Source organism: Oncorhynchus nerka, linkage group LG8 (genome assembly GCF_034236695.1).
Source record: "Oncorhynchus nerka isolate Pitt River linkage group LG8, Oner_Uvic_2.0, whole genome shotgun sequence".
NCBI lineage: Eukaryota > Metazoa > Chordata > Actinopteri > Salmoniformes > Salmonidae > Oncorhynchus > Oncorhynchus nerka.
The window spans coordinates 35027402-35041640 of record NC_088403.1 but is presented as its reverse complement, the minus strand read 5'-3'; the positions used below and the strand labels follow the sequence as shown (position 1 = coordinate 35041640).

The window sequence follows — 14239 nt, the reverse complement described above, 5'->3', positions numbered from 1 at the left end:
AAGGCAGATAATTTACATTGTTCTCCAGAGTCCTGAATATAATAGGTTATTTAGTGCAATAAAATTAAATGCTACACATTTTATATTTCAGCTTACAAATCCCCATGGCGATATTCTGTTTTGGAGATTTCCCCCCCCCCCTCCTTATTCTTTCTTTCTATCTGTCTATCTCTCTCTCTCTCTCTTTGTGTCTCTCAGAAACAATGCATTTTGAAATTGTTTAAATAAAACACGTGTTTACCTACATGTTTTATTTAGAATGCACCGTGGCCAATTAACACCGTTCATTAGCAGAACTGAGTATTTGTTTTGAAAGTTTAACCAATCACTTTGTTATGCTAATTGTGATGTAATTTAATTTGAGTCCCGTAATGATGATGCCGCTATTATCCACATAAATGATGCAGTTAAGCAGCACCACGCTCATTTGCATGTGCTTGAAGGGGAGAGCTGAAACGAGGCGGCTCCGGTATCACTTTGCTGTAATTTTCCACCTCTGTTCACTCCTGCCCTTTGGATCGTCCCGGGCTGTCGTTGGCTATTGATGATCAGCACCATTATCAGATTTCAATTAATTTTTTTATGGCAAAAGAGGGTGCCAACTGATTCCTAGAATTGTAGGATGTGGAAATTAAATCATTGAGAAAATGCCAATTATTCCTAAATCGACGTATCAAACGTTAAGTGAAGTCTCCGTAGAAACGATTGATTTGTATATATTTTTCTTCCTCTTCTTTTTTTTTTGGGGGGGGGGGGCAGAGGGAGGGAGGGATGGGGGGGAGTACCTCCTTGAATTCACATTTGCACATCAAAGTGGATCCTTTGTTGGGCGAGAGCTTAATTTTGTATCTATTGATTCCATCATCCATGGTTTGGACATTATGCAGATGGGGTCTAGAGTGATTAGCTGGCTGTGTTTAAAATGGAAAGTAGCTGTTGTAGCTGGTACTGTAGTGGGGCGGGTAGCTATAGCTGGTAGTATTTTTAAATCAATTCCTAAAAATCCTGAGAGAGGCAGGAGTGATCTCCGTTTGAAAACCTCCAGCTAGCTGTTTGGTGTGTGACTAAGCCACTGTTAAAGACTCCCTTTTATCTGGTTTTGTCCAGGGTTCGACTCTGGTCATTTTCTTCTGAAAAGATGATTTTTCTCCTGACCAATCTCCCCTGTTATGGACCTAATTGGTTACATAAATCTTGTCTCAGTATGAATGAGAAATGTTGGGGTCTTGTCAAGTGTAATCTTCACCCTTATTTACCAATTCATTAAGATCTATCGATGCAGGACTGGTGAGGGGAAATGACAACATAAATCAGGCCGTGGACATAATGACCCTAATCAGCCAGAAATAACTGGAAACGTCACAATGAGCTATGTCTCTGTATCACTCTGGCTGGATCCCTCTCTCCTCGCTGCAGCTCTGCCCGCTGTCCCTCCGTCCGCTTTGCCGCCATTCGCTCCTCTGTTCCCCCCCCCCCCCCTCACCTTCCCTCAGAAGAAGCCGTAAGCACCTCTCTGTTGCTTGCATCAGTCAGGAAGTCCCATCTCACCTCACAGCTTGTTTTGTCTCAGGCCCCAGCAACAAAAGCAGACCATGTCACGACAGATAATTACATCAGAAAAATGCAATGAGAGATGAAATATGCGTCGGAGGAGTTGGGTAAATAGTCCCTGGAAGAAAGATGGACGTACAGGTTTCCAGTCACCGGTGAAAGTTCTTTCTTCCCTGCTTCACAACGCTGCTGCGTCCTCTCTGTAGATATGATTGGAGCAGACAATGGGGCCTTCTATTTTATAGGTCAATTACTCGTGATTAAGCGGGCTATGTTAATTAATGGGAATTTCCCAAAATGCAAACGAGGGCCTAGCTTGATGAGCTTTCGTCACTGTCTGCTTGTGGTCGCCCACTTTTGTGCCATCTCCTCCTCCTCCTCCTCCTCCTCCTCCTCACAGAAGGAGGTGCTTGATGGGTAAAATGTAAAAGATATGGGAAAAGCTTAAGAGGAGAACTTACGCACTAACCACACATGAGGACTTAGAATCTCCTCCTCCCGTCAGTGCTCTGCTACTGTGCATTACAGACCCAGAGGGAGATAGAGAGAGAAAACACTCTCCATACACAGACAGGTGTAAATCTCCATTGACATCCGGAAACCTAAAGAACGTCGTGGATTTTCATCTCAGATATGATTAAAGACCAAGTTGAATATTTATTTCCCCGGGAACGTTTTTATGTATTATCATCGATTTATATTGAGTGTTTTCATATTTAAGGTGATTTGTAACCACTTGGATAATTAACTGGAATAGTTAGCCATTGTTTTGTATATTAAAAAACACTGTCTTAATGGCGTAAGACTGAATTATTTAAATGTACTTTAGGATATTTAGTACAGTGCAGACTTCCTTGGTTACGTTGGCACAATACATACATGCGCACACACACACACACACACACACACACACACACACACACACACACACACACACACACACAAAACACACACACATGCTCCCAGACACTTACACACACTTGCGTACTCTCCCCTTTATCTCATTCTTTCTGTCTAGTCTTCTTAATGTAAACAGAATAGAATTAAGTTCGGAACATTCTCTCCACAGAATGACTGGGAACGACTATTTATCGTCAGCTAAAATGATGAATTGAAATATGACTGAGGTTTTCTGAGCATGGTCTCATTGTGCTGCCGATAATGACGTGTGATACCGTTTCGGGAGAATAATGTTAATCCTAAAAAAGCTTAGTCTATTATTCATTCATATTCATCCCTTTTCCCATTTTTTTTCCCAACCCCTGATTTTGTAAATACGATTTCTCCCCCTAAAGCAATCTCATCTTCTCGTTCCGTTGTGAGTCACTTTGAAATCCCTTTATCTGAAAGAGAAACCCTTACCATTATACACAGGTTTTTAGAAATAGTCATTCATGCTCTTTATGGTGTCCCTTCAGTGCCAAAAAGGAAGCTTTTATTTTCTGAAGCGGCTAGGTCTGCTCTGACTTGCCTATACTTAATCTCCACTAGTGTAGCTGTGTTGAACAGAACTTCAGCAGTGGCTGTTCTCTCCCTGATCCTGGCTCAATGCTTAGGGCTCCGGCAGAGGTAGCAATAAACCACAGTGACTTCCTTGGGCTGCGAGGGACGAGGAGCTTCGCTAGCGAATTACACCTCAAGCACAAACAAGCATCTTGGTCAGGTGTAAAAGGGTTTATGTAAGCAATGAGCTGAGTGGTAACATTCAAATGGAATAAAAATGTTTTTTTTTTTAACTTATTTCTTTAGATTGTTATTTCAACTCGGGGTTGGTGTTATCATTTTCTAAGTGCCAGCTCAAAGCCAGTGTTTTAAGTGGTTGATATCTGTCATTTTGATTTATTAAGCAATCTTAAGTGTTACATATTTGAGCATAGCCAGGGCCCGGCACTTCTTTATTTTCAATGCGTTGTAACTTATGGAAATGATTCATTCATTTCACTGGAGCACAGGATATGTGATTATTTAAAACGGTATCCATGTCTTGACTTGATCTGAACTGAAGGAGCCAACAGACGGTGAAATGTCATTTTTGTATTATTTTTTCCAGTGAATGTAACGTTAGGAATTCCTACTACCTGAACTGTGGACTGATAATGAATAGACTTCTTGGATCACGGAGTTAGTGGTCAATTTGGTTTTTGAAATGGTCATCAGGCTTATTTAGACTGGAGTGCTGCTTCATATACAGTATCATGCAGGCACAATGAGAATGGATCAGTGTTCCTGACTGCAGAAAGACACTGCCGAGTGGAATCCTGAACACTCAGGCTATTTGAATCCTGGGAAAATCTCAAAGGACACCCTATTCCCTATAGTGCACGACAAAAGTCCACTACAAAGTAGTGCACTATATAAGGAACAGGATTTCATAAGAGATGAGGCCTATGTGACACCCTGCCACCTCAGTTCAGTTTTGGGGCAGATGGAGACCTTTATGTGTCAAATAGGGGACAGTATAACACAGCACAGCTAGATAGATGGGCAGTGTTGTGTGTTTGGTACCTGATGAAGAGGGAGACATGTTAGTTCATGAGGAAACATTAGAGGTTAAAGCATGGTGTGTGTGTGTGTGTGTGTGTGTGTGTGTGTGTGTGTGTGTGTGTGTGTGCGTGTGCGTGTGCGTGCGCGTGCGCGTATGCTTGCATGTGGGTGTGTGAATTGTCTCTGTCCTCCCACATCAGTAGTCTCACTACAAATTCACAATCTCAGCCCGGAATGCGTTGTCAGGATTCTGTCTGTGATTCTTCACCTGATGGAAAAGACAGATTTGCACGGCGTAAAATTCAAGAGCAAACATTTACTCAGCCGGAGAGGAGTAGCAAGCAAGTCACCGTTACAGGGGGAAATAGACAAGAAAAGAGAAGTGACTTTAAAGATTCGCAAATAGTGTGTCTCTCTCACTGTATCTCAAATGATTCTCTTTCTATCAGACCCCGTAATAGGAACGTTGAAGTCATCCGTGATCTTTGACCTGCAGACGGATAAAATAAAGAGTTCCGTTTTCTCTCACCATCTCCCCTTAAACACTTTGTATGACTATTATTTTCCCTCCCCAGCTGTACACCTATAGTATTACCAGTGAATTACGCTGGCAATAACAGTCTGTGTCTGTGTAACTGATTCATATAATATGTGGTCTGGTACTTCTCATTGGAAGATTATGGCTTGAGGAAATGGCGTCAAATAGCGGGTGTGTTAAAATGCAGGACACTACCAATTTAAGGGATGTCAAACACACAGGCAAGGCAGACATCCCCGAGCCTTATTCACTCACTCATGCACTGTTCAACTCCTCCATAGCCCATAGACTCTGGATAGCGCTAGTCCAGTAAATATTGTTACTCTGGGTGGAGGACTAGATGCTTCCGGTCTAGTTGATTCTAGGACAGGCTGATCCCAGGGCAGACTGGTTGGTACCCCCGAGGGGTATAGAACATGGGTGAAGACCTGCGATAGACATACACTCACATACACACATGTACGCCTAATGCACACACACACACACACACGCACAGACACGCACACACTGATACACACTTACCCTCTGGTGCCGTACGTTGTCACTATCCATCTCTCTCAGTGTGTACAGTGAGACCTGACACTCCGGCAGTCACCACCACAGTCCGATCCTCTCTCTGTGGTCGGCAGCCAGGGTGGATCTAATTGACATTCTAATTGGCAGATTTGAATGCTGCCTTTAGATGGCTAATTAATTTGTCTCACCGCTGTCATTAAGGTTAAAGCACCATCTGATCTCTCAGAATATGATTAGCATATATCTGCATTGTCATTATTATCATTATCATCGGTTAGACACATGCACAGATTTTTTGTGGAGGAGGGGGATATTCTACCATTTTCATGATTAAGATGGTTATTGTATTAATGTTTTGCATTTCCTTGATTGAAATGATAATATGATTCTCCCTTGTTTCTCGTTTAAGCAACATTTGATAGGCGGATTCACCTGCTTTTAACCATATTTCTCATTCCAGTTCAGTTTTTCTTATGATTTATGAATCACTTTCAAGTAAATTACATATAGTAAATTGAACCTGTCTTGTGGGTTAATAAAAATCTAATTGGTTTAATTTCAAAATCCCCAATTTTGAGTTGAGTTAGGTAATGCTTCTCATTGTATTAACATGTCATTAAAATATCCTTATTTTTCCCTCATATATCTTCAAGTTTTCCTCGCATCCATCGCCCTTCCCCCCAAAAAATCTCCATTCGAATTTTCATAAAATCCTAGTAAAGGCAATCAGGCAGTCTTTCTCTGAATATTTGAAACATTGGGCATGTAAAATGTATGCCTAATTTGAATACTTATTAGCCGCATGATCTCGGCTGCTGCTTTGTGTTTCTGGGCTGAGATTCATCACTGGTTTGGGTGTCACACATTGTGCCAGTCTTACCCTCTCCGCTATGTCCTTCTCTCTCTCGCGACGCGCTCTCTCTAACACTCTTTCTCTCTCTCCCCCTCTATCTGCCCCCATTTCATGGTCTCTCCTTTTATGTCTCTCTCTGTCCCCCCATCTCTCCCTCTCTCCCTCCCCCCTGTCTCTCTCTGTCCCCCCATCTCTCCCTCTCTCCCTCCTTCTGTCTCTCTCTCTCTCTCTCTCACACCACTAATGTGGCTGTGCCCTGTTTTAACAGGGAGTGTTTGTTCATAAGCACGTCTTGTTCACTGCTTATTTACTGTGGCCGGAGCAGCTGTCACCCTGCTCTGTGTAACTCCTGCTCCTGTTTGTTCTGCCCGTATCCTGTTTATCCTGCGCCCTGGACATCCTTTAAAGACTGTCTGCTGTTAGCTGGCTTTGTGGCTGGGTCTGCCCCTCATCACACAGTTACACAGCCTGGCCCTGTCATTCGAATGGCATTTACTGATGTGAGAAGGCGGTTATGTTAGAGGCAGAATCTGTTTCGTTACCTGAACTGTGAATTGATAATGTTTGGTTTCTGAAATAGTTATCAGGCTTTTGAAGACTAGTGTGCTGCTGTTGTATATACAGCGAGCTCCAAAAGTATTGGGACAGTGACACATTTTTTTGTTCTCCAGTACTTTGGATTTGAAATGATACAGTGACACACAAATATCATTCCCCAAGACATGCTAACCTCTCGTCATTATTCACGATTCATTCAGGATTATCCTTAGTCATGGTAGTATCCACATTAATGTAGAAGTGTTTAGAAACATATTCTATTCTTATTTACAATAAAAGTGACTCCAAAATGACACAATACATTTTTTAACATTAATTTCTATTGGGCACAAAACAATCTGAAACACAACCAAAACAAACAGCAAATGCATCCAGCAAGCTTGATGTAATCATTGCGTGCTAGGAATATTTGACCAACTACTACACTTTTAACTACTTTAATACACATATAAGTGAATTTGTCCCAATACTTTTGGTTTCCTTAAACTTTGAAATGGTTCACCCAATATGGATAAAAATACCCTCAAATTAAAGTTGACAGTCTGCACTATAACCTCAATGTCATTGAATCATTTCAAATCCCAAGTGCTGGAGTACAGAGCCAAAACCACACCAAAAATACACTGTCCCAATACTTTTGGAACTCACTGTATCATACATGGAGATGGGATCTGTGTTTCGACTCAAGAAAGACACACTGCAGAGTGGCGTACAGTCTATGGGCAAATCTCAAATGACACCCCACCGTGCCTCCTCAGTAGTCCGTTTGTGGGCATTTGAACCTGTATGTGTCCCGTTATTGACAGTCTGTATCCCCACCAGATAGAGATGGCCAGTGTTGTATGTTTGCTGCATGATGAAGAGGGAGACATGTTAGTTAATGAGGAAACATTAGGGGCTGTTAGAGTATCCCTTCTAAGGTCAATGTGTAGTGTGTGTGTGTGTGTGTGTGTGTGTGTGTGTGTGTGTGTGTGTGTGTGTGCGTGCGTGCGTATGTGTGTCTGTGTATGTGTGTGCACTGTGCACAAGCACGTACGTTTGTGCATGTGCAGGCATGTGTGAGTATGTGCTTGTGTGAGTATGTGCTTGTGTGAGTATGTACATGTATGTGCTTGTGAGTGAGTGATTGAGTGAGTGAGTATGTATAGCATTTCTTTATCAGCATTATCTCTCAATCTAAAATCAGTCATGGTACAGGATGTTCTGATTCAAAACGTAATATTAATTGCTCAGCCTAAGCATGTGACACAATTGGTGTATTTAATTTCAGAAAGGGAGGAGGGCAGTACTGTACCACCTCAGATATAAAAATTGATATTATTTGAATATGAATAACCATACATAACGATTTGAAATATAATTATTGCATATGGACTACATTAATGGTATAGACATGATATTTTATTGAAGCGAAACTGAAATATTAATCCGCAAAAATGATACATTTGAATGATTAGGTACTACCTTAATGAATATGCTAATTAGGGAGAGGCTGTCAAGTAGCGGGGCCCCGTCAGAGTGGCATTAGAGATGCAGAACACACCTCGAACAGTGTGTTTGTGTTGGGTCAGTCAGTGTGATCTGACTTATTTTATTTATTGTGAGGATTTCCACTGATCCTGGGCAAGACTCCACATTGCTCCAACCAAGCAATTATGCAGGGAAAATTATTTTAAATTATATAAAAAAAATAAAAATTATTACAGGAGAGGAGGTAATATGCATAATTGATGCTGTTTTTAGCACAATCATTAGTGATATTCGTGATATATATTTTTTTTTCTCTCCTTCATCTCAGCTTTTCATATCTAATAGATTGCCGGTGAAATGAGTTCAATATCTTACATTTATTTGCCCATGTTCAAATTGCAGGCTTAAGTCTTCGTCTCGTCATCTCCCACTGTATGGGTTGATTGCAGTGCACGGACCAGTTTAATTGTGTCCCGTGGAGAACAGCAGTAAATGTTTTAAATGTCACCAAAATAAATTAATATTTGAGGTTTGATTAAAAAAGAAAGGAAAAAAAATCTAGCCAATATGTGACATATGAGCTTTTTCTCTATGGAAGCCTCGGAGGCACATTTTATTTAGACACAGCTAAGGGAGAGGAAGCCTATTATATCATTTATCACCGGGTGATACCATGTGATTTGGATCCCACCTCCTCCTCCTCCTCCTCCTCTACCACATTTTAATTTTGCATGATTAGCTGTGCGTCATTAAGCAACTTCGTTCAGACGAGACTCGCACTAAAATCCTGACAGAATCAAGACGGGGAATAGTTTAGGAGGGTCTGTGTCTGTGTGTGCCTAGACAGGGTGAGGATATATCAAGTGAGTGAGCATGTAAAAAAGAAAGAAGTGTGCGGGCATGTGTGTGTGTGTCTGACTGCGTGTGTATTTGTATATTTTATGCTTCCCTTAGAAAAAGTATTTCTGTATTTTTTAAAATATATAATACAGTCATACATGAAGTGTCCCATACACATAAATTCCCAACATGTGCATAATGCAGCAGAGGCCCTATTTGTGCCTAAATTCTAGTGATTAAAACACTTATCACGTTTAGACTCTACACCTCCTTTACAAAGAGACCAAGAGGACGTGCATCTCTTTGTATCGCTTCATTTACACAATGAATGCATAATTCCTCCTGCATCACCCCCCTCCCCCTCTTAAATGCTTTCATTTGCAGAGGGACCGGCGTTGATAATAATGGGAGCTTCAAAAAAAAGGGGGGGGGGTGATGAAAAGAGAAGAAAAAAGGGTTGTAACAAGAGCCTTAACTGGTGCCTCTTAATCACTTCTAGGTTTTAAGTCATGATGCAGGAGTCGGCCACAGAGACAATAAGCAACAGTTCAATGAGTCAAAATGGAATGAGCAGCCTGAGCAGCCTATGCAGCCAATTAGATGCTGGCAGTAGAGATGGAAGATCAAGCGGTGACACGAGCAGCGAAGTAAGCACAGTCGAGCTGCTGCATCTCCAACAACAGCAGGTAAGTTGTGTTTCTCCTGCACGTCACCATGCCCTACTGCTAGCACAGGGGACAGGCACTCTTTCTATGGAGATGACACTGTGTGTTTAGTATAGAAATGAGGTTGTGTTTTTATTTTTATGCATTTTTTTTGGCGTGTTTACGACTGTTTTTATTGATAGTTGTTGATTGTGTGGTTGGGCATTTATTGCGTTTGATTTTTGTCATGTTGCTGTTGAGGATTACTTGTCTGGAGGTCGTGTAGTGTAGTTGTTGCTGGTGTTTTATTGTGTTTTCTGCTGTTTTTATTGATATTTGTGTGTGTGTGTGTGTGTTGAGAGCTCACTTCAGCTGAGGCCGTGTGTGTGTGTGTGTGTGTGTGTGTGTGTGTGTGTGTGTGTGTGTGTGTGTGTGTGTGTGTGATCGAGAGAGAGAGCGAGCGACGTACAGAGCCGCTGCCGTTGTGTGTGGGAGCCCTGTGTGTGGTTGTGAGAACCGTGGCTCAGCTGTAGCCACCAGAGGGCCTCCTAACTCGGTCCTATAGCCGCCCACTCTACTCTGCCACATCCCCGGGAGGCCTTTGACCAGGACACACTTCTTTAAAAGAACCAATCTGTATGATCTCTGTTCTGACTGCTGTCTCTCATCTGGCCTGTGGAATTAACAAAGAATTCATACATTTTTGTTGTGTAAATGTAGGTGCGTTTTTATTTTATTTTCTGTTGATGGGGTTGACTTTATTGATTGCTGTGTGGTATTTAGATGTTGACTGGGGCTGTTGTGTGGGAGCTGGGAGAGTCAGGCGCTGTTGGGGAGAGGAGTCAAGTGCTCGTGTCTTTTCATGGTGAATGATGGCTTTGACAGTTTGCCAAAAGAGCAGCGGTAGAGGTCGGGGTGTGCTTAAGGAGGCCAACGCCGCGGGTTTGGAACAATGCGTGTTTGCTTTTGTGTTTGGAACCCTGCGAGTGTGTGTTTGTGTGTGTTTGTGTGTGTTTGTGTGCGTTGTCTACTTGTAACGCTGTTAGTTTTTTTTGCTGTGAGAATGTTTCTATATTTTTACATGTGTGAGTTTGTGTCTGTGTGTGTCCGTGTTAGTGTGTGTGTCCGTGTTAGTGTGTGTGTGTACGCGCATGCTGGTGGAGGCAGCTGAAGCCCTGTGGTTAAGTTGTGCCGGTGTGTGTGTGTCTGATGGTGTGTGTGTGTGTGTGGTGGGGGGGGGGTGCAGCCAGTGTAGCAGAATGAGGCATGTCCTGCAGCCCCCCTCCCCCTACACCACGCCTAACCCCCCTGCCCCAGCTGGTGATTACAACAGCATCACGACACCATCGCCTCACCCCCTATTCATCATCACACTGCCTGTCTCTCTCCCTGCAGACGGCTGATTGGGGTCAGTTCTCTCCTTCTCTCATTATTCTTTTATGTTTTAACCTGTCCTACTGTGGAGGACTGCAGATACACACTGACAGTATATCTCACCATAGGCCTATATCGTGCTATAGGGCCCTGTGTGCCAAGGGCTAGAAATCTATCTGCGCTCATTCACTAGTGGCGGGTGTGTGGAGTAGAATAGAGGCGCTGGGACACATTTATATATTTTTAAAAAATAAGTCAAAAGAGTAGAAACAATAGTCATCTATTTGTAAAAATGTTTTTATTTCACTGCCGTTTTACAGACGTACTGTTATTATTTTCTAAAATATAATATCATATCATAATGATGTTTCATGTTATTATTTCACTATGATGATTCTCTTCTAGCGCTTCAATCTAAAAAGGTGAGAACAGATCTTCTAACTTTAGTCAGAAAGTCATTTACTGACAGAGGAAGTGGGAAGCCATAAAAGAGAGCCACGGAGGGAAAGAGCAACGCAAGCATAAAGTATCCAGTTAAGTCGTCGAGACGGACACATTGTGAAGGGGAAATGTGGAGCGATGTGACAATCTTCTCCTGTAAAGAGCAGCTTTATTTCTGTGGAGAGACAGACACATTGAAATGAGTGGTCCAGCTAACAGGTCTCCCGAGGCCTTTTTTAAACAGAGTCCCTTGTGCTGTTAACTTCACACACTTCCTGTTCTGGGCGCTGGGCTCACATCGCTCTCCCTCTGGTCTGGTCTGTCTGTATGGAGAGGATACCTCTACCTAGGTTAGTATTGGTTAGCATAAGCTTACAGTTGTTTATGAGTGGTTAGTGGATTGGTATCAAGGGTTGTTTTGCGTGTGTGTGTGTGTGTGTGTGTGTGTGTGTGTGCGTGTGTGTGTGTGTGTGTGTGTGTGTGTGTGTGTGTGTGTGTGTGTGTGTGTGTGTGTGCGTGCGTGCGTGTGTGTGTGTGTCTTTTAACGCGATTTAGGTATGTGCTGATTTTTATCCGTACATACAGCACGGATTGTACTATACCGTGTGTGCATGAAAATGCTTATCTAAGTGTATTCCAGCACTTTTGAAGAGAGCCTGAGTTTAATTCTCTGACATACTGTATTGGGAATGACATTGAGTGTTCCAGTGGGCATAAAGGGAGCTGATAGAATCTCCAGTCTCTCATCATGGTGCTAGAGAGGAGGATTAATAAGCACTGATGAATTCTCCACTGTCCCTTCGGGTTCAGCTGTTCCACGGTCATCGCAAACACACCACCGACAGCTATAATTAGAAAGACAGTATTTTAGCATTGTCTCTTTTTTAAAATTTGTGTTGAGGGACGCAAATCAGCATGTACATGAGAGCTTTTTGACTTTTTGGCCAAAAGTAGGGGGGAGAAGAAAACAAATTGTATTTATATGTGTTTTTAATTTTTAGTTTGGAACTTTTCTTCCCCAAATCAAAAACAAGGTAGCCTTGAGATGGTTTCCATGCTTGCGTTTGCATTAATAGGAAGGGATTAAAAACATTTCACTAAACAGGTGGATCGCTAAGGTCAATGTCATTGTCCAAGTAATAAGCCTTTCGGAATAATAAATACGTCCGTGTCACAGCTGAATTTCAATCACACATTATGTCATCCTCTCATCACCATATTCCCAAGGTCTCCCCTAAATAGGCCTAATTTGATTTCAGATTGTAGATTAGATGTTCTGTGTATCTGATTGCAATTTGCCAGTTAGGCCCAGGTAGCCACACACTGATACATGTTACATTCAGCCTAATTACTATGCAAAACCATGATGATAAAAGCACTCAGAAATGTTGCTTGCGTGTTTTTTTAAATTAATTAAATCAACCTATGAGGCTGTGGTCGTACAAATGTATTAATATGCGATAAAAATGAGTGTACATGGTGCTCTGCATTGATCTGCTGGATCCATACCATAATGCACTTTAATGGAGCTGTTAGTTGATTGCAGTGGCCTATAATCTATATGGACCTTATCAGGAAAATGGATGACTGTAGAGGAAGGAAAGGAATATTTATTATATTCAGATGAACTGTCCTGTAATGTACGGAGGCCAGGACCATTCACCTCAGCTCTAGTCCCCTGGCTGTCCCATACCAGTTTATCTGTCACCAGTACCTGATGCTCTGCCAATTTAAGGATTCCACACGGACTTATTTGAAATAAATCACTCTTGTCTGAGCTATTTAAAATTGTGCATTTCCATGTTTGCAAAATGTTTATTTGGCCAATTGTAAAAAAAAAAAAAAATGTTTATCCCATAACACAAGGTGTCTTTTCACATCTGTGGTTCCAGTGCCACTGTGTTTGTGAACATGTGTATGTGTGTTATATACATTATGGGAACATCAGCACGTTCCTTACTGAGAACAGAGTTTAAACAGTCACTTAGTGTGTCTGGCCTCGGCTTGTTGGTTTTCACAAGTAAACACTCTCCATCTACTGCTGCAATACTAATGACAGAGAGCTCCCCCATCAGCACCTAACAAACAGACCTCTCTGTGTGTGTGTGTGTGTGTGTGTGTGTGTGTGTGTGTGTGCGTGCGTGCGTGCGTGCGTGCGTGCGTGCGTGCGTGCGTGCGTGCGTATCAGGTGTGCAGGGGGCCACTGGGAGTTTTAATTACTGTCAGTCAGGAGGATGCAGGCTCGAGACGCTTGTACACAACAGCTTGCCAGGGCTTCTGTTTTCTTCACAATCCATATTCTGGGTCTTTGCCTATAGGGAAAATGGTGGAGGTGGAGGTGGCAGTGATACATTAAAAAGTCACTGTGATGTGATGCTGGATGCTGTATATATCTGCTCCATCCCAGCTCATCAGGACAAACAAAAAGAAGGATCCCCCCCCCTCAGATGCAAATCTGGGCTTTGCCCTTGAGCATAATTGAAAGGCCTAATCACCCTGGTTTTCTCCCCTCTGGAGCCCGGTGAGGGAGGTGACTCTCATTTGCACTCTTACACAAAGAACCTCATTAGGTTTATCTTTACAGACTGGCCCGACTCAGAGTGTGTAAATAACACACCTCACCGCCAGTCTACCACAGACTACACTGTGTTTTCCGCCAGGTTATGATAAAGGGTTTCTTCTTGAAAATGGACAGTTGGAAAGAGAAGGCTGTTGTATGTAGTCATCGTTCTAAATGGAGATAAGAGTGTTGGTTTGAAAGGCAGAAAGTGACAGGAACCCACAGTTTGTGTCTTACGTATTTCTTTTTTTTCTCTCCATCACTGTTTCCACAGTCGAAGGAGGGCCCCTGCCTCCCTGCTCCATGCCCCACTTATTTATAGTGGGTAGAGCTATACATTTCATTTAGAATATTTCACTACTATCTCCCAGACGGTCCCTTAAGTACCGCACATACAGCCTGACATATAG

At 42.4% G+C, this 14239-nt stretch overlaps 1 protein-coding gene across 8 annotated transcripts in view; it reads left to right on the top strand.

The window, feature by feature from the left end:
• The window catches only part of LOC115133194 (forkhead box protein P2-like), a 116545-nt gene that overhangs the window by 40903 nt on the left and 61403 nt on the right, over nucleotides 1-14239 (top strand). For all 8 annotated transcript variants that reach the window (XM_065021738.1, XM_065021736.1, XM_065021737.1 and 5 more), the window contains exon 4: nucleotides 9310-9496. In XM_065021738.1, coding sequence (XP_064877810.1) covers nucleotides 9320-9496 — 177 coding nt within the window. In that variant the 5' untranslated portion in view covers nucleotides 9310-9319. The remainder of the gene's footprint in view (nucleotides 1-9309; nucleotides 9497-14239) is intronic.